Source organism: Diospyros lotus, chromosome 1 (genome assembly GCF_014633365.1).
Source record: "Diospyros lotus cultivar Yz01 chromosome 1, ASM1463336v1, whole genome shotgun sequence".
NCBI lineage: Eukaryota > Viridiplantae > Streptophyta > Magnoliopsida > Ericales > Ebenaceae > Diospyros > Diospyros lotus.
In genome coordinates, this window is record NC_068338.1 from 45,282,042 (window position 1) to 45,307,858 (window position 25,817).

The 25,817-nt window shown below is 33.9% G+C and overlaps 2 protein-coding genes and 1 non-coding gene across 3 annotated transcripts; 1 reads left to right on the plus strand and 2 right to left on the minus strand.

Moving 5' to 3' along the window:
* Positions 1 to 7,265: 7,265 nt before the first annotated feature.
* On the minus strand, positions 7,266 to 9,003 carry LOC127791166 (GDSL esterase/lipase At4g10955-like). The gene is made up of 3 exons (XM_052321001.1): positions 8,756 to 9,003; positions 8,455 to 8,594; positions 7,266 to 8,270 (listed from the first exon to the last, which is right to left on the minus strand). The coding sequence occupies exons 2-3, from the start codon at positions 8,514 to 8,516 to the stop codon at positions 7,325 to 7,327; spliced, it is 1,008 nt and encodes a 335-aa protein (XP_052176961.1). The 5' UTR covers positions 8,517 to 8,594; positions 8,756 to 9,003; the 3' UTR covers positions 7,266 to 7,324.
* Positions 9,004 to 12,766: 3,763 nt separating this feature from the next.
* On the minus strand, positions 12,767 to 12,839 carry TRNAA-CGC (transfer RNA alanine (anticodon CGC)). Its single transcript has one exon. It is a non-coding gene; the product is annotated as a tRNA-Ala (tRNA).
* A 7,802-nt stretch (positions 12,840 to 20,641) lies between these two features.
* LOC127791543 (protein BOBBER 2) lies at positions 20,642 to 25,165 on the plus strand. Its single transcript, XM_052321485.1, is given in 7 exon segments — positions 20,642 to 21,064; positions 22,577 to 22,844; positions 23,447 to 23,614; positions 23,725 to 23,779; positions 24,044 to 24,209; positions 24,412 to 24,503; positions 24,666 to 25,165. Coding segments are annotated over 4 exon segments (408 nt in total). The 5' UTR covers positions 20,642 to 21,064; positions 22,577 to 22,823; the 3' UTR covers positions 24,208 to 24,209; positions 24,412 to 24,503; positions 24,666 to 25,165.
* The last annotated feature ends 652 nt before the right edge of the window (positions 25,166 to 25,817 follow it).

A 25,817-nucleotide genomic window follows, 5' to 3' on the forward strand; every position in this document is an offset into this window, starting at 1 on the left:
GCCGCAAGGAGCTTTTCCTCGCGGCAAACAGCCGCGAGGTTGCTGTGCCTCACGGCATGCGACCGTGAGGCCATGCCACGAGGCTACACCTCGCGGCATGTAGCCGCAAGGCTGCGGCGTGCAGCTGCAAGCAGAGAGGCACAGCTGCCTCGCGGCATGCAGCCGCGAGGTTGCACCTCGCAACTGTAGGCTGCCAGCTGGCGGCAATTGTTGTCGCCAGCTCCTTCACTTCTTTCACCACTTTCTTTTCTTCTTCTTTTTTTTTTTTATTTTTTATTCTTTTTTTTCTATGGCACAACAATTGCCCATACTCTTTTGTTTTGTCTTTAGATGAAATTTGAAGAGTAAAAATATTAGCCAAGGAATTGGGTCTAGCGCCTTGACTCAATCAAGTGCTCCAAAATGCCCAAAAGATCTTATTTCGACCAGGGGTTGGAGTACCAAATTATCTCTGGGCAACCATGCCCTTGATAGATGGACTTCACTATGGAATTCCTGTCGGGTGTCCGAGCTTGCCGGGAGGTCTAGGCGCCGGATCAACTAAGGAATCGGGTCTAGCTCGGGAGCATAGCACCGGACTTAGTTAATGGATCCCGACGAGCCTACGGGCACAATCTCTGGCTACTATATTCTCCATGTCTGTCTTTTGGAGATAGCCCATCTTAGGGAATCTGGGTTTGGCCAGTGATCCAGCACGAGATTTCTACCAGACATCCGAGTTTGCCAGGAGACCTAGGCACTAGATCAACCAAGGAGTCGGGCCTAGCCAAAAAGGCATAGCACCGAACTCAAACGAGGGATCCGAGTGAGTCTGCGGGCATCGGATGTTCTGGTAATCCAGGGCCAACTCGTGGTCATAGGCACCAGATTGTAACAGGATGACTCAACTCCGATAAGCGGGGTCATGGCAGAGTCGTCATAGGGTTGTTATCTTTTCATGCCTTCCTTGGGCCAGTCTACCTCAGGGAATATGGGTTTGGCCAATTACCCAACGCGGGATTCCTACCAGGCATCAGAGTTTGTCGGGAAGCCTAGGCACCAAATCAACCAAGGAGTTTGGACCAGCCAAAAAGGCATAGCACCGAACTCAAATGAGGGATCCAGGTGAGTTTACGAGCATAGGCATCGGATCCTCTAGTGATCTCGGGCCAGCTCGTGGTCATCGGCACCAGATTGCCACTAGGCGACTTGACCTTCGGGAGCGGTCTTATGCTGGAGCTATCAGGTGATCACTTGACTTCTTTTCCGCCTTCCAAGAGCCAGTCTACCTCAGGGAATCTGGGTTTGGCCAGTGGTCCAGCACGGGATCCCTACCAGACATCCGAGTTTGCCGGGAGACCTAGGCACCAGATCAACCAAGGAGTCGAACCTAGCCCAAAAGTCATAGCATCGAACTCAAACGAGGGATCCGAGTGAGTCTGCGGGCATAGGTGTCGGATGTTCTGGTAATCCCGGGCCATTCCGTGGTCATCAGCACCAGATTACAGCTAGGCGACTTAACCTATTGGAAGCGAGCTGTGCTTGAGCTGCCATACCTGCAAGACACATACAAATAATCTGGGCTCCTGCAGATTTTACATGGTTCGGCTTATAGTTTTGCCTACTCCACGGGAATACATGGGATATATTCTTTTATTTATCGGGGGATGTTATTACAATGGAAAATTTAAAGATAATTCCGGCTTCTAACCGGGTCGAGTAACACTTCTGATGACAGGCTTGACTCTACGTCTCGTGCTTCGTCCATTCCCCTGGGGCTAAAGCCGGGAAGTACCTCTCGAGGTGTACGGTGTTCCAAGCTTTTCCTATCGCCTCGCTTTGTGGTGTCGGTAGTATGCACCTGTTGGGGTCTATCATCTTCTGGATTTTGTAAGGTCCTTCGCACTTCGGGCTGGGTTTCTCTTCCTCTTCTATTACCTTCCCCTGCATCCAAAATTTCCATTTGGGTGACAAATTGTTCTGCTCGGTCGAACAACTCAGTCACTGAATTTGGCTCGGAGAAAGCTAAGGATCTTCTAAGCGGGGCGTATGTAGTTCCGTTTAGTAGGGTTGACACCGCTAACCTGACTGGGAGATCCCTTACTTCCTGCGTTGTAGCTCTGAATCGCTCGATGTATTGCTTCAGGGATTCATTTGGTTTTTGTTGTAAGCTCATTAGATATATTGCATTCTTCTTCTTCGGGAGATAGACGGAGAATGCATTCAAGAATTCTTTCTTCAACTGTTCGAATGATTGTATATGCCCTGCTGGTAATTCGGTGAACCACTATTGAGCTTGTCTTGTGAGGGAGAGTGGGAAAGCCCTGCACCTCATGACCTCATTCCATCCATGTAACACGGTTACTACGACAAAATGTTGTAAATGTTTCTCGGGGTCTTCCCTTCCTGAGTATATAGAAAGGTGCGGTAGCTCAAACCCTGGTTGCACTGGTCGCCTTTGGAGTTCTTCAGATAGAGGGAACCCTTTCGAGGGAGTTACCTGGTGTCGACACGTGACGGTTGCTGAATGGGTCAAAGCCAAGCCAAAAAATGTGGGGGAGGTTGCTACGACGCAGCTGCGCGACAATTGGGCCTCGCGGTAGTGTGCCTTGCGGCCAACACTACCGCAAGGCAGCTTCTCCTCGCAGCAAACAGCGGCGAGGCTGTGCCTCGCGGCGTGCAACCGCAAGGCTGCAGCTGCATCCGCAAGGCTGCGGCATGCAGCCGCAAGCCGCGAGGCACAGCTGCCTCGCGGCTGCAGGCTGCCAGCTGGCGGCAATTGTTGTCGCCATCTCCTTCACTTCTTTCACCATTTTCTTTTCTTTTTTTTTTTTTTTATTATCTTTTTTCTATGGCACAACACTAGCCATTAAAGAAAATGGTTAATATAAAATTTGAAATTCAAAAAATGTTTAAGCTTTCTCAAACAATAAGAAAACATATCTCACATTTGATTCAAAATAAATTTACTTTTTCATGAGAAATCAAGATTTGAAAATTCAAATATAAATTTTTGAGACATAAATGATTAAAACAAGAAAATATATCTAAAAATAATTTTTCTTTAATTTAAAATAAATTTACTTTTTGCATGAGTAAGAGAAAATAATTCTCCTTTAATTCAAGATTTGAAAATTCAAATATAAGTTTTTAAGACATAAATGATTAAAACAAGAAGACATGTTTAAAAGTATTCTCTTTTAATTCAAAATAAATTTACTTTTTACATAAATAAGAGAAAAAAATATAAACTTTTTAATTCAAGATTTGAAAATTCAAATATAAACTTTTAAGACAAATGATTAAAACAATAAAATATGTCTAAAAGCAATTCTCTTTTAATTCGAAATAAATTTACTTTTTGCATGAAAATGAAAAAACATGTTTAAGAGTAATTCTCCTTTAATTTAAAATAAATATATATATATTTGTTTGCATGAGTAAGAAATGCATTTATTAAGAAATGAAAATTCAAACATAAACTTTTGAAACATAAATAATCAAAACAAGGAAACATATCTAAAGACAATTTATTTTTAAATTAAAATAAATTTACTTTTTGTATGACAAAAAAATACATTTATATTATAAAAAAAAAATTGTTCTCATCAAAATCGTATTTACTTACCCTTGAACTTAACATGAACGATCATTACTTGCACCACTATATAAATTTTTAAGAATATAGGTTTTATTTTTAGTTACCTATGATAGCACATCAATTTCTTTTATAAATCCAATCCAAACCTCGTTTTCATAATAAAAATATTGTTATAAATCACTCGTGAACATAAGTTCTCTTCGCATATGGTTTGAGAGAATTTTTTTTTTTTTTATTAACTTGAGATATCTTGGGTTTCGCCTGACTAATCTCTAGGGGAGGTAGGCCTCACCCCAACCCACACCCCTAGGTAAATTATGACATAATCTCTATATAATTCCTCTAGAAGATTTCGAACCTAAAATTTGACACATATCCACCCCATATTCATACCACTAGAGCCACTCATGAGGTGTGGTTTGAGAGATAAGTTGATCTAAATAGTTGCTTATCTAGTAAGGGATACTAATATCACTTACTTAGGCTAATATAATCAAGAATCATTAAATTATTCTTTTTTAAATATGAGTTATTTCTTTTCAAAGCTATTTTAATAATCTTTTTCTTAACCCAATTCAAGTTAAAAAGATAAAAAAAAAAAAACATAAACACATAAAAGACCAAAAACAACACAAGGTTGCCACCCACGTAGAATAACTGTCCTGAGGCAAGTTAGGAAAACTTAGAATGGGTAACAAGCAACCATTAAGGAGATTAATGCATCATCTTTCAAGAAAAAAAAAAGGCAAACAACTAATCAAAAACTAACACTAAACAAGAACAAAAATTAACACAAATGAAAAAAACATAAGAAATGACAAAATCTTGGGCTTCAACATATAATGAGGAGGATCAAAATCTATTTAGTACTTCAAGTGCGACAACAACCTAATCGACCCAAATCTAGCCATTGATAACATTTGCAAAAACCATCAAATCTTCACCAAACACCTCCATAAGATATAAAGGCAACCATCAACCTTAGTTTCCACTTTGGAGGCAAAAATATTGACTTGTCATAATTCACAAGGGCTATTCTACAAAAAAAAAAGCATCCCCATTTTGTCATTTTAATTTGCAATTTAAAAGATTCCTTAACGATAGCCTAACCTAATCAAATTTGGAGCCTCAAGAAGTTCAATGTCGGTAATGGCATCCTTGACAAGCACAAGAACAATAGCAATAAACTTTAATTAATTCAATATTACATGGAATTCATTATATAAATTTTAGGTATTAAACCATTTTAATCTATGATTATATGGTCCCCGTTAATTGTTAATCTATATGTTCCTTTAAATTTTATTTAGTCTTTATTTTTATCTTTTACTACTACACTACACATTTCTTTCATATAATAATATATAGTAACTAATTTTATTTTATTTTTAAATAAACATCTTAACTCCAAGGAAAAGTCTAGAAAGTCTTACAGACTTATTGAAAATGGGCAAAAAGATGATTTTGCCCCCATGTCTTGCTCTCTCATTTCCCCTCCAATGGATTGTCCCGCCCCTACTCTCTTGTCTCCCTTGTCATGGTCGTCGCCTCGTCTCCATCCCCTCTCTACTATCGCCGTCTCGTCTCGCCTCGCCTCACCAACAGTCGCTGCACCGACTATCGGCGAGGTGAGACGAGAGGCGACGGCAGAGAGGCACAGCGACGAGGCGAGACGACAGGCATGACAGAGAAGACGAGAAAGTAAGGGCGGAGACAAATTTATCATTTTGCCCCTATTTTGTGAGACGTTCGATAAGACTGTCTAACTCTGTAGAACGACTCTAACACCAATAGTCAATAGAGTTCAAAATAATCCAATATAAAGCACATTTGGAGTGTGCCATCTTCAAAGTCTCTAACCCAGTCATTTTGCTTCACGCAAATATGTTTTAATTGGGTATTGTACTCCAAAACATGATGACCAAAAAGCTCTCCATATAATTTATTATTATTATTATTATTATTATTATTATTATTATTATTATTTATCTTGAAATCAATTAATTAAAATACTCCAATTGGTGGGTTTATGACATTAGATATTTGGTGATCAGAATTTATGTAAAATTTATTATTGTCCTAACACCACTCACCCAATTGTTTGTTGACCGGAGGGTGTGCAATATTAAGCAATATGGTATTACATCAAATCATATGTAATACAATAAAAGCGTATCAGAAAATTCGATTTTAAGTGAGTGTAGAAATTATTTCTACATTGAAATTGTAATCTCCTCAAATTGTTGAAAGTCTGGTTATCGATACCTAGTAACCCTTTCCTTGCTGTATCAACTCATGATTTTTGTCTCATGCTAACAAGAGAACGTTCTGACACATGTCTGACTTTCTTGATCTATCCAAAATTTTCCTACTCAAGGATTGAGCTACTAGCAACAACACAACAAACAAGGAGCAGAAGATGAACAGAATAAGCAAGAGGAAGAAGCCCAAGCTCTGCAATCCCAATTCCCTCCTCTTCACACCAAATTCATTTTGTGGTGTCTCCAATCTGGGCTGGGGTTCTTCCACTCGGGCTTCTTTGAGATCGGATGGGCCGATGGTTCACAGTGGAGAAGCCCATTACATGACTAACCATGAATCGAACTAGTGAGGACAAATCTAGCACGTACGTTTCCCATTTGCTAAGTCTACTTTAGTAGAAAATAGAAGAAGAAAAAGGGGGAGAGAACAGGGCAAAGTGCCAAATCCAAATCCCACATTGGCGTCCAAGCGAGGATGACTAATTAACCCAGTTGATGTATATAAGTGCTTAATTAGAGGTTAAGTTCTAAATGATTCTCTCCTTCCTTCTTGCATGTCTTTATTATTTACTATATATATCTGTAGAATCAATCTCTGGTAATGAACAGTGTCTCAACCATTCAGCTTTTAATTGCAGTTTTCATTATTATACTTTATTTTTTTTCCCTATTATTATTGACTTTGCAGATGTGTAGTTCTTGTATATGATATATAAGTTAATTATTGTACCCTAACAAACAATTTACGTGTAATTGAAATTAGAATGTACTTTTTGTATTTACTAAAAATAATATTTTATAAAAAAAAAGTTTATAGAAATAGCTCCCTCTTAATTTACAAAATAAAGGTGTTGCTTAGCCAAACTGAATTGTTGGGCTAATTATGTAGATTATGGCATTTTTTTTATTATGATCACTTTTTTTGGTGTTCTCCTCTTAATATGTATATATAAACTTTTATAATTATAATAATTACACAACACCCGAATTGAATTTCATGAAGAATAAAAAATGGATTTAAATAAAAAATAAACACACAACACAAGAAAAAACCAAACAAATGACAGTGTTATGTAACAATTTTTATTATTAATGAATAATAAAAATTGGATTTAAATAAGTTTTAATTATAAATAATAAATAATGTTATTTATTATTGATGAATGTGTTCAATTAAAACTATTTTATGTTAAAATTGTTATAAAGTTCAATTTTTCACTATTGCAATTTATCATTTTTTAAATTTTTCTATATTTTCATTTTTTTTAGAACAAAGAAATTTGAGACGTTATTACAATTATAAAAGTTTAAATATATATTGATAAAATTTATTATATAATTAATACACGAAAAAGAATTTTAAATTTTTTAATAATTTATTTTATATATAATAAAATTGAAAAGAAAAACAACATTAATGCAAATTAATTTGAATGATTCCGACAGTCTTTTCTGCATGACAACTTCGTTCGTTCAACCTTAATTATTTGAACTGGTGTAGCTTGAATTGGCACTGAATATTAGGGTTCCACCATTGATGAATCCCATGATCTCGCTTAAACCCATTGGAGGGGCTGAGATTTACGGTCAAATAAGCCGAAGGAAGGAGATGCGGCGGCTCCGATGAATCCTTCCCCAGGCCGCCGGACAACAAACTCACAATCGAATTTTGTGTCGCAATGCTCGCAATCGCTCCAGCACCGGCGTCCACCATCTTCTTCCTGTGCTCAAAGTACCCAATATACTCCGAGCAAAACGGATCCGACGGATTCACAAAAAGGTATGGAATCCACCCAGATAATATGGAAAACGAGTTATCTTGGGTCTTCTTCACGGCCGCCGCAATTCCGGCCGTGATCACGCTGCTCGCGAAACGGACGCCGTACCTGACCTTCTCGTTCTTGATCCTCTCGATCGGTGCCGACGCGAACGGTGGGTTGAAAAGGTAGGTTTCCAGGAAGAATCCCTGCTTCGCCATGTTTTTTCCGGCGAGAAGGGCCATGGCGGCTCCCAGAGAGTGGCCGGCCAGCCAGACTCCGGCGGGTCCGGCAACAGAGACTAGTCTCCCGACGGCCTGCATAGCGAGCTCGAATCGGTGGGTTTTTTGGAGTTTGTGTTTGATGAACTGGAAATCGAGCTTGAGGTCCTGGGATCTGGAGCCTGGCTTGGTGATGGTGCCGCGCAACGCGAGAACGTATCTTGGAAGGTTGCAGGGATATGAAAAGGGAGATCGGAGCTCGTAGACGGCGGCGAAGATGGAGAGATCGGCATCGTCAGCGAGGACTTGGATTGGATGGAAATGAAAGAAGGCCCACCACGGAGGAGCTAGGGCTTGGGACCCTTGGCGCATCTGCTGGCGGTCGCGTTCTAGAATGTAGACGCCCTGAACCAGGCTGGCGGCGATTGACCTGCGGTGGTGTAGGTTTGCCCTGCAACAGTTTAACATACGTACAAGTTCAGAACTCAAGTTTAGGTTAAAACGTCGCAAAAACCTTTTTGAGATTTAGAATAAGTTCCAACAAAAGCTTCCTAATTAAACAACATTCATCATTTGTTTGATAGATATATAGATAAGAATTAAAGAGATTAACTGATGGATTGAGAAAACCTTACCAATCAACAGCTGTAAGGTGTGATGGACCTGAAAGACCGAAAATTTCCCTCTCAGAGGCCATGAATAATATTTAGATGGATGCTCCGAATCCGATCCCTAGCCTTCTGCTCTTATTCCTTCTCCTTTCTTTCTAATTAACCTTAATTTTCCAGCACCAGCACAATATCGTTATTTGATTTATATCAATTAAGCTTCGACAACAACTATATAAGAAATTAAATTTCTAGTCAATTGGCAATTAAATTCGAATACTTAGCAATATATATATATATGTATATATAGCTTCCCAAACTAACTTACCTGTGAACTCCTTAATTCCCCAAGTTATATAGCTCGATCTGCAACTACAAGAGAGAATTAAGGACGAGGAGGAGACGACGACGACGACGACTTGGTGAGGAGGAGGAGGAGCCAAGCTCACAAAGCAGCAGCTGTTTGCTGGAATATTTATGTGCAGAGGCGCCAGGTTCCAAGGTGTTTGACTTCGTAGCAAATGACCATTTCTCTTAACCATCAACTTGGTGAGGAGGAGGAGCTAAGTCACCGATGCTACGGTATCTTCCTTAACCCCCAGTATTATGGCATATATATAGTATGAGACTGACGCTCTTTTATTCAATCAATGACAACTTACAGTTATTATACTTCTAATGTTTATTGGGTAAATTGAGTTAATTTATGTATAACAACTCAAAAATTATAGGTACTAAGTAAAAATATAAAAATTTGTTCGTGAAATTATCATAAAGGAAATCTAAATCTTAATGATATATATATATATATATACAGAAGGTTATATATACCCTTTTATTACCAATTAAGTAACTCTTAAAAGAGTTAAATGGAGATAAACCTTTATTTGGGTGGAAGGTAGATGGATGGATGGGGTAGGCGTGTTTGTTTAGCAATGAAAGTGACAATTAAAACCTTTCCAAGCATCACTCTCCTCTTTAATTTATTACAACAGTTGCCTGTCATGCTCATAATTATCATTCATACACATACATATATTGGATTGATAGGCAATAATAAAGTATTATATCATTAATTATTATAAATGAATCGTTTTTCTTGTGATTGACAAAACGTGTTTGCCAACCATGCATGGCCCCACTGGCCACTGGACCCTGCCAAGAAACGTTTAAAATGACAGCTTTGTCCCCATTCGTTGATAAATGAGATTAATTATTAATTTGCAGTCCTTTTCCATTTGGATTACAATTTTATTTAGAAACCGTTTGTTAATTAAGATAAGAGAGAAAAATATTAGATATAAAAATATTTTGAATGTTTGGCTTTTTTTTAATGTATTTGTTAAATTTATCTGATTATTTTTTAAAAACCTTTACGTGATTGCTTATTTTCTCATTTCATGATAAATTTATCTGATCTCCCCCTAAAATAAATTTATCTAACTCTTTCAAGATAGCTCCCAATTACCTACTTGTAGGATATTCAATGCAATTTAATGCATTTTAAAATTTAAATTTATTAAAAGAACTTATATATTTAAGTCTTATAATTAATATTATTTAATACATTTTTAAATTATTATATATTTTAACAATTTTTAAAATTTAAATAACATTATTCATTTTATTGATTTTTAAAGTTTAAATTTCCCCCTCTCTCTCTATATATATATTTTATTAACTAATACAATTCCTTTCACCAATTTTTGAATTATTTTATTTAATTTTATATTTTATTATCTATTATGAAAATATGTTTTGGCCATTTTTAATTATCTAGGTGGAATTGAATTATTGTAATTCCAACAATAATTATTTTTATTTTTCAAATCTTTTTAAATCTATTTTTGAACATGGATTTAGAAAATAAAATACTATTTTTATTTTTTATTTCTATTTTTTGACAATTCATATTAATCATAAAATACTATTTTAATCATAAATTTGTTGTTGATATTAACAAAAAATTTTGAATAAATTTGATAATAGGGATATTTTGATAAAAAAAAAAAAAAACTCTTATATTGGTGTTTATCATATATATTAGTGAACACATAAAAAGAAAAAGTACAATTATTAATAAATTCTAAAAAATTTAACAAACACTCTGATAAAAATTTTGAAATATTTCACAATCTTATCTTGATCATTTCATATCTTAATTCAGAAAGTATTACAAGCTTATCTTGATATCTTAGATTTTGTTCATTTTAACAAATGCTCATTTACTGGATTAATTTATATTCTGTAAATAAAGTAAGGTTAAAAAAAACCTAGACGATAGACACTTAAATATTATATTAATTAGTTATAAGAGCATTACTAAAACTAAGCTCACAGACAGATGAGTTACAATTTATTATTTACTTGATCTCATATAATATAATAACATTTTCTTATTGTTGATTTGTATTCTAAAAAAAGGGTCAATTATGGAACCGACATGACAAGCCTTCTTCTATCAAAAAATTTTGTTGGATGAGAATCCGAATCCTTTCATTTAATTGTGGTAAAAGTGTTGATGAGGGGAAACCACCCCGGCGGCCTCTGGATGCTCTCGCCATGCAGCCCGGCCACACACACCTAAGGCTACATGGCGATGGCGATGGCGCAGCCAGCCCATCAACCATCAAGCACCTGAATCGAACCGTGCCACCCATTTCCCCCTTTGGCGACACCCTACTGATCGCCCAATCAAGGCCCAAATGGCCAGGCTCCCCAAAAGGGTATTTCAAGGGCCTTGAGGAGGAATTTCAGAAAAGGCCTAGCACATCTCCCCCTGCCTGTGCAATCGGCGCAGGATAGAGCCACCAATATCACTTCTGAAAAGGGAGATCTCCCTATTCCCTAACTCCGAAATGACTAGAAAAGCCTGCCGATCTTAAAAGTTAGCATGGATAAAGAGAGAAAGAAGGAATTATGGCTTACAAGAGGAAGCTAGCTAGCTTATCCCATGGCCATGAGAGGGCATTCAAGATCTACTCCCCAATTTTTATAGGCTTTTAATACATAATATAGCGTCTTCAACCATTAAAAAATATATAGAGTTTGATTCTTGAATAGTAAATGTTATATAGCATTTGATATTTTAATTATTAAAAATTATTACTTTTAATTTTTATTATGACAAAAAATAAACATAGTCATTATCTAGCCTATATATGATACCACGATACATAAAAAAAATCATATTAACAAGACACATTATATTATAATTAATACATAAATATGATATTTGGTAATTCAACAATTAAAAAATTTGACATTTAATCCCTAATATGAAAAAAAAAAGGAAAGAATTTAATAAAAAAAACCTAAATTTCATAAAAGACTTAAAAATATTCCAAAAAAAAGACCTAAATTTTATTAAAAAAAGACCTAAAAAATTCATAAAAAAAGACATAAAATAAAAAAAGACCTAAATTTCATAAAAACCTAAAAATAAAACATATAAAATGAAATTTAGGTATTTTTATGAAATTATTAGGTATTTTTTTTAATATTTTAGGTCTTTTATAAAATTTTGGCCATTTTTTTAATATTTTTATGTCTTTTTAATGAAATTTTTAAGTATTTTTTATGAAAATTTTAAGTTTTATATGAAAATTTAATTTTTTTATTACTTTTATTTTTAAATAAAAATTTTAGGTCTTAAATTTAGGTATTTCTTTATTAAATTTGGTCCCCTTTTTTTTTTTCATATTAGAGATCAAATGTCAAATATTTTAATTGTTGATGAAGCAAATGTCATATTTATGTATAAAGATTAATTTAACATGTCTCATTGATGTGTCATCTTGCATAACATACATAGATAACAATTCCGTTTACTCTCAATCACAATAAAAACTTACAAGAATAATTTTTAATAATCAAGATATTGAATCTTAACGTTTTACATTTTAAAAATCAAACGTTATATTTATAATTATGAAAATGCAAAGGTAATGTATGTATTAAACTACTTTTACATTCCTCTTTCCTTCGTCACTTCACATTTCTTTTACCTTCTTATTCTTTTCTTTGAGCTCTACTCAATTCTAAATGAAATATTGGAGTCTTTCCAAGTTCCCACATTGAATAATTTTTGTTGCAGAGTCTGTGGGAGAACATGCAAAGGCAAAGCCAACCAACCTTATTAATGCAAAACTCAAAGCCTACAACAACAACAACAACCTGATTTTTGTAATTGACAGTGACGGGAGAGAGAGAATTAATCTCACTTAATTGTCGGGGTTTTGAGTTGAATTCCATTTGGAAAATTTCAAATGCGTACAACAACGGCATTAAGATTTAAAGAGACAGACAGCAAAGAATGAGAGAAACAGCAAAAACAAGATGGAGGTGCGGGGAATCGAACCCCGTGCCTCTCGCATGCGAAGCGAGCGCTCTACCATATGAGCTACACCCCCGGTTCCTCAATTGGTTATCTAAGCATCAATTAGAGTTAGTTTTTTTTTTTAATAAAACATTAATATCTTAATAAATTCTGTATTTTTGATAAAACTGGTTACTCAATGATCAATCTTATCTTCACAATGCTCTGAAATATTTATACATATATAAAATGATGAATTTTTATAAATTAAGCAAAGAGAAAAAGCACACACGTACACACGTACATAAAATAATGACATGACAATATTTATTTATTGTATGAAATTACGAGGTAGTGACAAATTGAAATCTAATTAACGCCGTTATGTGAATTTTTTTTGGACCGTTGGAATCATACCACCAGCCATACCCCCTATACGCACCATCAAAGGCAACAATAGTCAACCTCCGTCAGAGACGGATTTGAAAATAGATTTGAGAGAGGGCTGATCTCCAGATCCATAAGTCATTAATGAAATTGGGGAGAGGTCGCTTAATGTTTCAGAACTATGCATAATAAATCCCCCCGGCGGGAAAATCCGCCCCTGACGTCCGTCAGGTTTAATACCTAAGTGCATCGACGCCGACGGAAGCAAATGTATTGCTTCTGGTGCCAGTACTGTCACAAACTCATCACAGTGTGCCTGCCAATCTATACACACAAACTTCCCTAATAATAATATATAATTAAAGGGAAGGCGATTTCTGAACGTGGTTCCCATCCAGGACACTTTACAAATTAAATTTTGATAATTCAGAGCTAGCAAGTTACGTACCATTGGGTTGAATATACATATATATATATATATATCATCATAAAATAATAATATTTAGAGCAAGTTGTCTTTATTCTCATAAATTAATTAAGAAATGGGCTTACACTCTCTCCAAGTGACCAAAAAAAAAATAAAAAATACTGATCTAGTTTTAATTATCATTATCAGTAGGTTTTAATTTAATTCTGAGCCAAGTAAGCAGTGCAGAAGCGAAGAAGACTTTGGAAAGTTTGGTGGCAATTGATAAGAAAAGACTGAGTCAATTAGTTAAAGAACAAAATTAATACAAGCAGTGCGGGCGGAAGTAATTTCCTTATTTTATGTTGTCAGCTCATTAATTATTTTGATAAGGAAAAGAAAATCATGATTATTGTGACATCATCATCATATAGCCCAGCAACAAAAGAGATTCTTTTGACCCAGCCAAGCCAAGCCAACTATATAATTAGAAGAAAATACCATCAAGACTCTTAATTCAAATTAAGTCTCGCCAAAGTGCCAATTAAGGGCAAGGAAGGAACACCACTTGCGTTGCAGGTTGCAGCTCCTAAATTATTATACGGTAAGTGGTAGGTATCATCTGACTTTATGAGCAAATTTAAATATAAAAATATGGGCATCAATCATTATCATCATCATCACACATGATATAATAAATAAATAAATATAATGGAGGATTCAAGGACCCTTCTAAAGCTTCTATATAAGGATCATCTTCAATTCATGTATATCTCTGCCAATTAATTAAATACAGAATTATGATTCCAGGAGCAGATGGTAATTAACCTTAGATTAGAGCCTCCAAATATCGATACCATTCCATTTCTTCTCACTGTATCTTATAAAACTCCTGCACTTAGCGCTTCTCCCACCTTTTCCACATACTTTCTTCTCTTATCAAGTCGTCCACCACAAGACTTGTGCTAAACACGAGCCGATGCCCTAGGCTAAGGCCCTAAGGCCTACAACCCAACCTCACACAACTTGTGGCCTTCATAAATTAAATTATTGTAAATAATTTTTTTAAATTTTATAATTGCAAATTATAACTATTCATTTGTCAAAATTTTGAAATAACAAAAATATTTCAAGCTGTTATTTAGTTCAAATGTTGTTTCTGTGTATTATTGTAATTTTAAGCATTATAATTTGTAATTTCAAGTTTGTAGATAATTTATAACTTCTTATAGCTTAGTACTTGAAAAAAAACAAAAACAAAAAAGTTGGGGGTATAATTATTTAGTTTTTAGGAATTATCTTAATGCATTATTTTAAATTTTTTACATTCAAAATTGGGATTTGCAAACTTTTAATTTTCATTTCGTAGCAAAAGCTACTACAAATTGTATAGAAAATAATAAAAATATATTAATTTTACTGTCAAAGCCAGGTAAGTTGCCCCACAAGGCCTCACGTGAACTGGCCCAAATTGGCCCGACACCAACTGGCCCATTGACCATGTTGGCCGACCCATCCCTACTATTTGAGTACCACGATTTCTTTTCTAATTCTTATAATATATGTGATTTTAAATAAGAGATATTTTAGTAATTTTTTAATAATATAAATAAATATTTAAAAATTATTTTTTAAAAAAAATACAAAATCACTAATTAAATCTTTGTATTCAAATTTTAAAAACATTTTTTTAATTGACAATATAAATAAAAATAAAAAATCTATTTATTAAACGTAAGAGTTTAATAAATAGAATCAAACCCAAACTGGAAGAATATCAAAAGTTAATGATCTGATCAAACATTAAACTAGTATCAAACTTTGATTTACTTTTATTAAATAAATAAATAAATACATATAATCAAAATTTTGATTTAAAAATAAAAATAATAAAATTTATCTCATATCATTATTAATTTTAAAATTTATTAAGTAATTAATACTTCAATTAAAAAGAAAAAAAAAAAGTCCACACAACAATATTAATACAAGTTTAGAATGAAAATAAAATAACATCAAAATCAAGTATCTAAATTATCCAAAAAAAAATCATGAACCGACAATATTCAAATTAGATGTCATTATAGATGTTTTCATTGGTGCTGTTGTTTATTTTGAATGACAATTGAACCACTAACTTATATATATATATATATATGTATACACTAAACAGTACCAACTTAAATCGAGCTTGACCCAATCTAGCTCTATCTCGACTCCTAGCCCAATCCGATCTATGTCAGCCCTTAGCCCAATCCAACTCTATCTTGACCCATAGCCCAATCTAGCTCCGTATTAACTCAATCTCGGTCCAATTCTAACTTGGTCTTGACTTTACGCTAACCTACAACAGCATTATTGCAACTGCATGCTGAATACTCTCGCGCTCACTCCTGATCCTATCTTTATTAATGAGGATCTAGAGCCGGCCCAACCAATTTGGGGGATCTAGGCGGAAATTTTTTTTGAAGCTTTTTCAAAAGCATTAATTTTAAAAAAAAAAATAATACATATTTTTTCTAGAAAATTTCATTATTTCATTAAATTAAAAAAAAGTTGAAGTTCAATCCACTAGAAAATTTATTAATTTTTTATTTCAATCAATTACATAATTGATGTCATTTTTTATTTTTATTTATTACTTTTTAAAATAAAATTGAAAATATCGTTTAATTTTACTAAATTTGTATTCAACATCAAATTCATACTATGAGTAAAAAAATATTATTGGTAGATCTACGTTAATTCAATCATTACAATTATTAGTTATAAATTAGATGAATAATTTAATTAAATATTAAAAATAACCTAATGAATTTTTTAAAATTTACATTAGACTCATGAAAAATATATTATATATTTATATTAGAGTCCATCTCAAATCATCTATGTTAAATAAAAATGATTGGAGGTACATGTTGGTTGAAAAGTAACAAAAAAAAAAAAAGGCAACTAGTTTAGCTGTTAATCAATAATCATGACAGAATAATCAACAAATTAAACTCAAAAAAATACCCACACAATAATATAAAAACCTAAAAAACAACATATGTTATACACCCAAAAATAAAAGTTAAACTAAAAGAAAATCAAAGTTACCGAATACAGAAAAAATATATAAAAAATAAAATTTTGAATTTAACTTTTTAATAAAGTATTTATTATTAAAAAATAAAAAATATATAAAATTTAGAAAGTGGGGTCTTTCACAACTATGAAGCATGGAAACGGCTCGAAGGTGTCGTTTCGGCGTTTCCGAACCGTTTTCCTTTTCCGAAACGTTTTTTAGGCCGTTTGTGTAATTTTTAAAAAGTTTCGGACCGTTTCGAAATTTAAAAAACATAATCAGACGTTTCCAGCCGCCTAGCAAGGTTGCACGCACAGAGCAGCTTCCTCCTTTCTTTTTCCCTCTTTTCTTCTTCTTCTTCTTCCTTTTCTTTTTCTTCTTCCAGCAATTTCACGCAGCAGCTTCCTCCTTCCTTTTTTCCTCTTTTCTTCTTTTTCTTCTTCTTCTCCAGCGATTTCTTCTCCTGCCTTCTCCTTTCTTTTTCCCTCTTTTCTTCTTCTTTTCCCATCTTTTCTTCTTCTCATTCTCCCAGTGATTTCTCCTTCTCCTTCTTCTTCTCCTTCTCCTTCCCTTAACAGTGTCTGCAACATACATTTCCTAACAGTGTCTGCAACGAAGATATATATATATATATATACACATATGTGAAGCTAACAGTATATATATTTATATATATATATTTCTAATACGTTATAAAATTTATGTTTGTTATTTATGTTTGAATATTTTTTTTATATTAAAAATTATATTTATAAAAAAATCCTTATATTTTTAAAATTTACAGTTTACCCCGCGTTTCCATTTCCTACTTTTTTTAAAAAATGTCGTTTCTGCGTTTCCGTTTCCGTTCGGAAACGTCTCACGTTTCCGTTTCCGTGCAACCTAGTTTCACAATTGGGGACCTTAGGTAGCCGCCTATTTGGTCTTATAATAGGGCCGGTTCTGTGAGGATCTCATACTCATTAATAGTAGATTCCATTAATATTTTATGAAAGCCTCATCGACATCATACCATCGTCAAGGAGCCCTGTTAATGCTAGATATCCAGTCTATCACCCAGCAATACACGACACATATATGTAGGATGACCTCTACTCTTTCTATATAGATCAGCTTTCTCTAGAGTCAAAGTATGTTTTTCTCTAACCTACTAATATTCTGTCAACTTACTATTTTATTTACAAAAGCGTCGGAGTGTTTATAGGCGTCAGTCACCCTTTAGAGTCTGCTCTCGATCGCTGTGAGTTTATGTCTGGTCACCTTTCTTTTTGGGTTGGAGTTAGCATATATTATCCACCATCCAAAGAGTTCAATTATTTTTTTTTTAAATCTTTTAACTTGTTATTATTATTATTATCTTCAAACATTTGAAAACAAAACAAAAGTTAAAAAATTGACTAGGAAACTAGAATAATTCAAGTTGATTCCTAGTTCAATTTGATGGCGCTGATTAAACAACTGATTTCAGACTTTTCAGTGGTTTATTAGAATAAATGCTAGTTAGCTCCATTAACTAATTTTGACCCTAAATTTTATACTAAATATATAGCATTGGAATAATAATGTTAATTAGCGTGATTAATTTTGGGGCCTGAATGATGGGGGAAGAATTTGTGAAAAACCCATTTTACCCTTGTATAACTAGAGAGGTTCATTCTTAAGTCGGGACCGACCCTAAACTAACTAGATTAAGATGGAAATATGAAGAAATCATGGAGTAAAGACTTGACGTGTCGGGTTGAAATTGGTTTGCATTTTTTGTTTTGAATTTTAAACAGAAATACATATATATATATATATATACACACACATTATATCAATAGTTAAAGAAAAGAAAATCTCTCTGGGGCAGTGTTAGGGATACGAGTGCTTTTCAGTACAAGAAAAATGGAATAGGATCGATTGATCGATCGAGTATGATGCTACACGGAAAATTTGGACTCTCGGTACCAAATTTTGCAAAAATAAGACACTTTAAAAATTTTTGCAAAATTAAAATTTTTGAACGTGTATTAGGCAAAAATATCCCAGCTTTTCAATTGACTTTCTCTCGTGTTCTTCTTTTTTAATAAATCTTTCATTCTCTCTCTATTACTCTATATATAAAGTGTATATATATATATATATATTCATCTATCATTTTTTTTATTAACCACTCTCAGTAACCTAAATATATATATATATATATATATTATTCAAGTTCAATGATTGAGTTCAAGAAATGTGGGTATTTCTACTTCTCTTTTCATTTTATATATGTATTATACATATACTATGTACTTTTGCGTTGATAGGAGAGAAGAATAATCAGATGGCGGCCATGTACAAAAAAAAGAGTAAAGCGATCGCAGTGACAGTCATGGTGTTGCTGATATATCGATTAACAGATATCAGTTAACCGATATCAATTAACAATTAATAAATATTTGTTAAAATATTAAAATTTTGAACAAACTTAGTTAATTATGTTCAATTTACTTAGAACAAACTTAGTTAATCGATATATATTAATTACGTTCAATTCAATTATTTTGATAAGAAAGAAAATAGATGGTTTATATATAAGAATATTTTGATAAATTTTTGATATTTTAACAGATATCTGTTATGGATCTCGATTAATTAATATCATATCGATTAATCAATACATGTTAACAACCGATATCGATTAACCGACATCTGTTAATAATCGATATCTGTTAACAACCGATATCGCATAACCGACATCTGTTAACAATCGATATCGTTTAACCGACATCTGTTAACAACCTATATCTGTTAATCGATATCCTTAACAAATATTGTTTAATCGAGATATCTTTACAAATATCGATTAAACATATATCGGTTAAAAATATCAAAATTTTGAATTTGAATTGAATTAAAATTAATTAATTTGATTCAATTTTTTTTTTTTATCTTCAGTTCAATTTAATTTGGGTATTATAAAAGTTTGAATTTTTCATTTGGTTTGAAAACTATATATTATGTAAATGATAATCGAATGAAACAATAATCGTGAATGAAGTAGTTATTAAGGTACCATTTATTTAAAGAAACTGAGTTAATTACATTTAATTCAATTCGATTAACAGATATCGGTTGTTAACAGATGTCGGTTATTAACAGATATCGGTTAAGCAATATCGGTTGTTAACAGATGTTGGTTATGCGATATCGATTGTTAACAAATATCAATTAATCGATATCGGTTGTTAACAAATGTCGATTAACCGATATGATATTGGTTAATCGAGATCCGTAACAGATATCTGTTAAAATATAAAAAATTTATCAAAAGATTTTTATATATAAACCATCTATCTTCTTTCTTATCAAAATAATCGAATTGAACGTAATTAACTAAGTTTGTTCTAAGTAAATTGTACCTTAATAACCACTTCATTCACAATTACTGTTTCCTTCGATTCTCATTTACTGAATATTAGTCTTCAAACTAAATAAAAAATTCAAACTTTTAGAATACCCAGATTAAATTGAATTAAATTAATTAATATTAATTCAATTTAAATTCAAAATTTTATATATTTTAACATATATCTATTAACTATTAATTGATATCGATTAACCAATATCTATTAACTAATATATCAACAACTCCATGATCGTCGCTACGATTGCTTTACTCTTTTTTCTGCACATGGCCACCATCTGATTCTTTTCCATTCCCATCAACGCAAAAACACACAGTACATGTATAATATATATATATAATGGAAATAGAATGGGAGGGACCCACATCTCTTGAATTCAATCATTGAACATGAACAATATATACACATATATTTAAATTACAAAGAATGGTTAAAAAAAAATAATAGGTGAATATATATATATGTGTGTGTACTTTATATATAAAATAATAGGTGAAAAAGAAGAAGGAAGAACGTGAAGAGACAATAAATTGAAAAATGGGAATATTTTTATCTAATACACATTCAAAAAAGTCTTAATTTTGTAAAGAATTTTATAGTGTCTTATTTTTGCAAAGTGTCGTACCGAGAGTCCTATTTTTCCAAATTTCCCGATGCTACACCGTGTAGCGGCCTCCACGGGACTAGACGGGCGGTAGACACTTAAAACCCTAACCCGTAATGGCATCGGGAAAATCTCTCTATCCCCAAACCCCACGGCGATACTCTCAGAATACAAGGAAGATGAGCAGCCGCCCTCATCGTGTATTTCAATGCAGTGCTCGATCCTTTTAAGCCTATGAGCTTTCTCGAGTTCGTCTCTCGTGAGTCCGATCCGTTCAGGAGCGAGTCAGTAATTAGAGACGTCAATCCCTTTCTCCGAACGGTGAAAGAGAAGGTCGACGATGAAGATAAGAAAATCAAGGACAAGGAGATGGCAGAACGCAATTTGAAGGTTGACAAAACGATCGCCAAGGACGAGCCTCTGGCCGCTGCGGATGAGAAGATGAGTGATGGCAAGTGAGGTAATGCTCTGTATCTTGGAATTTGTCCCCGTTCGTTTTTCGTTTTAATTCTTTCATTAGTGTTTGTGCACAATGTTGATGTAATTGAAAGTCCAACTTAGATTCACACTTCAGTTTACAGTGCTTCGATTCGATGTGTTTTCTACTTTAAACGGTACTATGAAGATTATAGCTTTAACCAGTCCAAAAACTTTTGTTTTTTAATTTTACAGTCATTACGTTATTATCTCCTATGTTTTCTCCAGAAAACTTCATCATGTTATTATTGAAACTGAAATGGAAAGGGAAAAAGGCAAATAATTGAAATGTGAAACTATTTTGTTTGAGGAAAAAGACACAGCACTAGTTGAAGACAATTTTTTTTTACTGCCTTTATAGGTTTAGCCTCTCTTCTGAAGCAAGTGACTTGTGGATGCATTGACATTAAACAACGTTCTTACCACTTGAGATATGCTTTGAGAAATCAGTATAGCTTAAAGACTTAAGTGAATGTATTCTTATGGAAGTTTAAAGAATTTCAGTAACTAACTTTTGAAGATGATAAATTCAACAGGATAATATTAGGTTGCATTCAGATAAAGGGATTCCGAATGATATCATTTGAGATTTGTAATTTGAAATACTTGCATTTCAAATACAACCCCCCCCCCCCCCCCTCCCGCAGGCAGGCGTTGGAGTCATTTCAAATTATTATATTTATACCCAAATTCAAATGCTTTAAACCAGGATACATCCTAATAATGAATTTGGAATTTAAAAAGCTAAATAAAAGGGTCAAATGACCCCAACCAATTGGACCCTTAAGATACTTGACAACTGTGTGGAACAACTGCAAGGTTGTCAATATAAGAAATGGAAATGGAAAGTGGTTTCACCAAAGTGCGGAATGTGGTAACAAGTATTATGGGATGTGGGAAGTGCTATAAGATATATAATTAAATATGTTATTTCACAAAGTTATATTATATTTGGATAAATTTGCCATATTAATAACGAAGAATAAGCTTTCGAGAGCAATAAAAATTGTATATGAATGTTTTCCATCAAAATTTGGCAGGTTATGAATTTTCTTTCACCTTGCTTTTTGAAAACATCTCAGAAATGTTTCTTACGAGTTTACCTTTGTCAAAGTGAGTTGCATATGGAGAAAAATGAATCACTAAATCAAAGAAAATTTTATAATTATCGTTGATAAAAGTACTAAACTGGTTCTGATTAGCAAAAAAAGGGAGTACTAAACTGGGTTCCAGTATGAAATTTTTGTGATAGCCTGATACTGCAAGGATTGGAAATTTCATTGAGCTTCTGAGATTTGGCCATGCCGCTTTGGTCTTTGAGGAATGGTAAATGGAACTAGTAAGCCTAGACAAAGTCCTGGTACTTTTGACACAAAATATTATCCTCAAGGAAAGAATGCAAGTAGTTTTACCTTACCCTGTTTCTCTCATTCTACTAATTTAAATAATCATCTTATTACTTATGAACAAGTGTTTATGTGATTACAATCTACAGGAGATGGGTTTGAATGTGCTAATTCATGGGATGATGAAGGTAGCATCTAGGAGATAAAGCGAGAGGTGGTTCAGGAATGTATAATGAAGCCTAATAAGTAATAAGTAGTTCAGTTCCGTTTTATGACACATGAAATTTTGAAAATAGGTTAGTTAAGTCTATTTCACCCTAATTTCACAACCAAAGGAAAACAAAATCCCTGGACCTGTACTGGTTGGAGAGTTTTGGAAATCACTTCTGCTAGAGCATGTATCATGACAGAAAACAGGTGAGCCTGGGAACCCTCCTATTCATATTCTTGGTTTGAAAATTCTGAACGCAGTAGGAAAGGGCTTAGATATGTTTTTGATACTCCTTATGCATGTATTCTCTCTTACGCATTTAATGAAAATGCAAAGTGTTGTTTCTCTCTGAAATGGGATGAGGTGTGATAAAGATGTGGAAAAACAGTGAGCTTGTGGCACTCGAGTTTTTCACATTTATGGTTTGCTTTATATTTTGCTCCTTTTACCCTTGGTTTGTAGTTATTTTATTACAAATTTTCCTTCTAGCTGCCTATTTACAAAACATTGCTTGCTCCTGATAACTTCTAAGGCAATTAGAGTAGCTTCACTCCTGTTAAACCCTCTGTTCTTTGCGACATTATAGCAACGCTACCTTGTAGTTGGTCGTAACATGCTGTAGTGAGTATGTTTTTGGCAATGTAATCTTCCTCATTTGGCTTGAATTATCAGTTCAATTTTTATGGGTAATTACAAGGCAACATTTGTACTCATTGGAGGAGGGTTTCTTTGCATATATATTTTCTTCTGAGGTGGTAATACTGTTTTGTAATTAATTTCTTTCTTTCATTTCCAAACGTATTGCTAGCCCCCCAATAAAGGCAATCGCCCTGATCTAGACAGTTATTCTTGGGGTCGGCCCTTGCAAGAAGTTACCATCAATATTCCAGTCCCTCCTGGAATTAAGTCAAGGTTCATAGCATGTGAGATAAAGAAAAACCATCTGAAAGTTGGATTCAAGGGTCAGCCTTGATGTATGTCTTTATGTAGCCTGATATATTATTCATGGATTTCTTTGCCATTTAAAATTTTTATGTACCGTGTTTTGACTCGTGCAAAGGAATTATCAGCAATCGTCTTGCCTACCTGCAGGGTGAACTACTTCAGCTGGTCATGATTGATGATTGCTTCTGGACCTTAGGTATGTTCATACACCAATACATAGCCCGTGCAGTTGTTTGTTCATAATAACCAAACAGGATAACAAGCATGGTCGTACTCGTTACTGATAGCAGCTTGGGGGAAAATTATATCCTCCATTGACTCTGCTTGCATACACCACTTTCTTTTGGCTGTTGTCTGGATTTCTGGTGTTCATACTTGTATTTTACTTTTAATATTATTTATTTATCTATTTGTTTATTTCTTATATTTTCTGTATTGTTTAAACTGATATTGCATGCAGAGGATAAGAAATACATCTCTGTACTCCTGACCAACCAAAACCAAATGGAATGGTGGAAGAGTGTGGTGAAAGGTGATATAGAAATTTATACTCAGAAGGTAGAACCCAAAAGCAACCAGCTATCTGATCTTGACCCAGAAACTTGTTCTGACTGGAAAAAATGATGGTAATTCTCTAATCTCGTTTCTCCCTTCACCTAATATTTTGGTAAAGATACTAAATTATCAATAACCAGTTTCTCCTTCTCCCAGTATTTGACTGCGAGAACTATTAATTTTGCTCTTTGCACTCTCTCTCGCCCCCCCCCCCCCCCCCCCCCGGGAATCATGATTGGTCGTCTAAACTTCTCTCTTTCTTGATTCATGCAGCACCCGGAGATGTACTTTTCAAACGCGAAACTATTTTAAAGTCTATGCCCTTGGGTCTTTAACTTGACTGATCTTTTCACCCCTTAAATCAAGTATAGTGATCTCCTATGGCTATAGATCTTTTCACCCCTTAAAATATTTCTAGTTGATTGTATGGCTATAAATCTGTATCAAATCACCTCTGCTTGTCCGCAAAAGTTGTCAAGTTGAAGTTGGAACTTTTTACAGCCCAAGTCTAAATTCATTGATTGCAGGCTATAACAGAACTGCCAAGGCTTGGGGCCAAAAGGGGGGAAAATGAGCAAGTTGAGGAAAGAATGATAGTATGATGGGATGAGATGGGGCATGCTAAGGGTGTCTGCTTTGTGGGAGTCCAACAATTGAATAATGAGAGAGGGGATGGGACCAAGTTCTAAGCAAGTGCAATTGAAGACAAAAACCATGCCCATTATGGGCATTTGAACTATACGATTTAGCACGTGTGTTGCCCTACAAATGCCGCACGGAGCATTCACACGCGACATTTTCCATCAAAAGTTCAGGGGTCCCCCATTATTTGTCCATTCCCGGGCAAGGGAGGGTCCATTTGGGTTCTCACTTAAATGCACGATTGTGACAATACTTGGTGCTTTCTAGAGTCCCCCCTAAATAGCAAATAATGGCAACGCTCGTTTTTTGGCTAGAGCGTATGTATTTTGGTACTACTATTACAACAATAATATATCAAACATATTTAGAGTTGGTGATTGCACAACGAAGTGAAAGGCTTTGATACCAATTGAAGCATGGCTTGGATATCAATTGGTGTCACAAAAACTCATTAAAAACTTCATCAATAAACTCAAATTAATATCAATAATCAAATTTCACCTTCAAGTGCATCTTAAACGGTTACATATGTGAAACTAATAAACATAATTTTGTTTTAATTAAGATTCATAATCCTTCTCTATAATTAGGATTCTAATGGAATTTCTCAGTTAAAAGGAAACAGAAGCAATTGGGAAACTCTTGTTTCATCGTCTTTGAGAGCTTACTCGGCTACTATATCCTCCTAGAAAGGTAAAAAGGTCCCATACACTAGAACATTTTATTTTTTAGGTGTTACATAATAATTTTATTTAAAATTAAGTTTTAAGAAGGGATTCTGTTCTACCACGGAACAATTGCAACTTTGACTGACCAGAAAATAATGTCACGACACTCCAATTTGCTCATTTAATGACATGAATGCAAGCAAAAATAGTGGACCAGATATTGTCTCATCTTCCTCTCTTTCACAACTTGTACGGCCACAAACACAGAAAAATAGAGACCCATTATGAAAATAATTAGATCATTTAAATGTTTCATCATTTAAACATATTTTAAGGTAATTATTACATAATATAATTTATTTTTTTAAA

What these genes read in the sequence shown, in the direction of transcription:
- LOC127791166 (XM_052321001.1), bottom strand. Translation starts at nt 8,516, where the DNA reads ATGGCCTCTGAGAGGGAAATTTTCGGTCTTTCAGGTCCATCACACCTT. An exon ending in CACCTTACAGCTGTTGATTG is followed by an intron (nt 8,271 to 8,454) that starts GTAAGGTTTTCT and finishes AAACTGTTGCAG; the next exon opens with GGCAAACCTACACCACCGCA.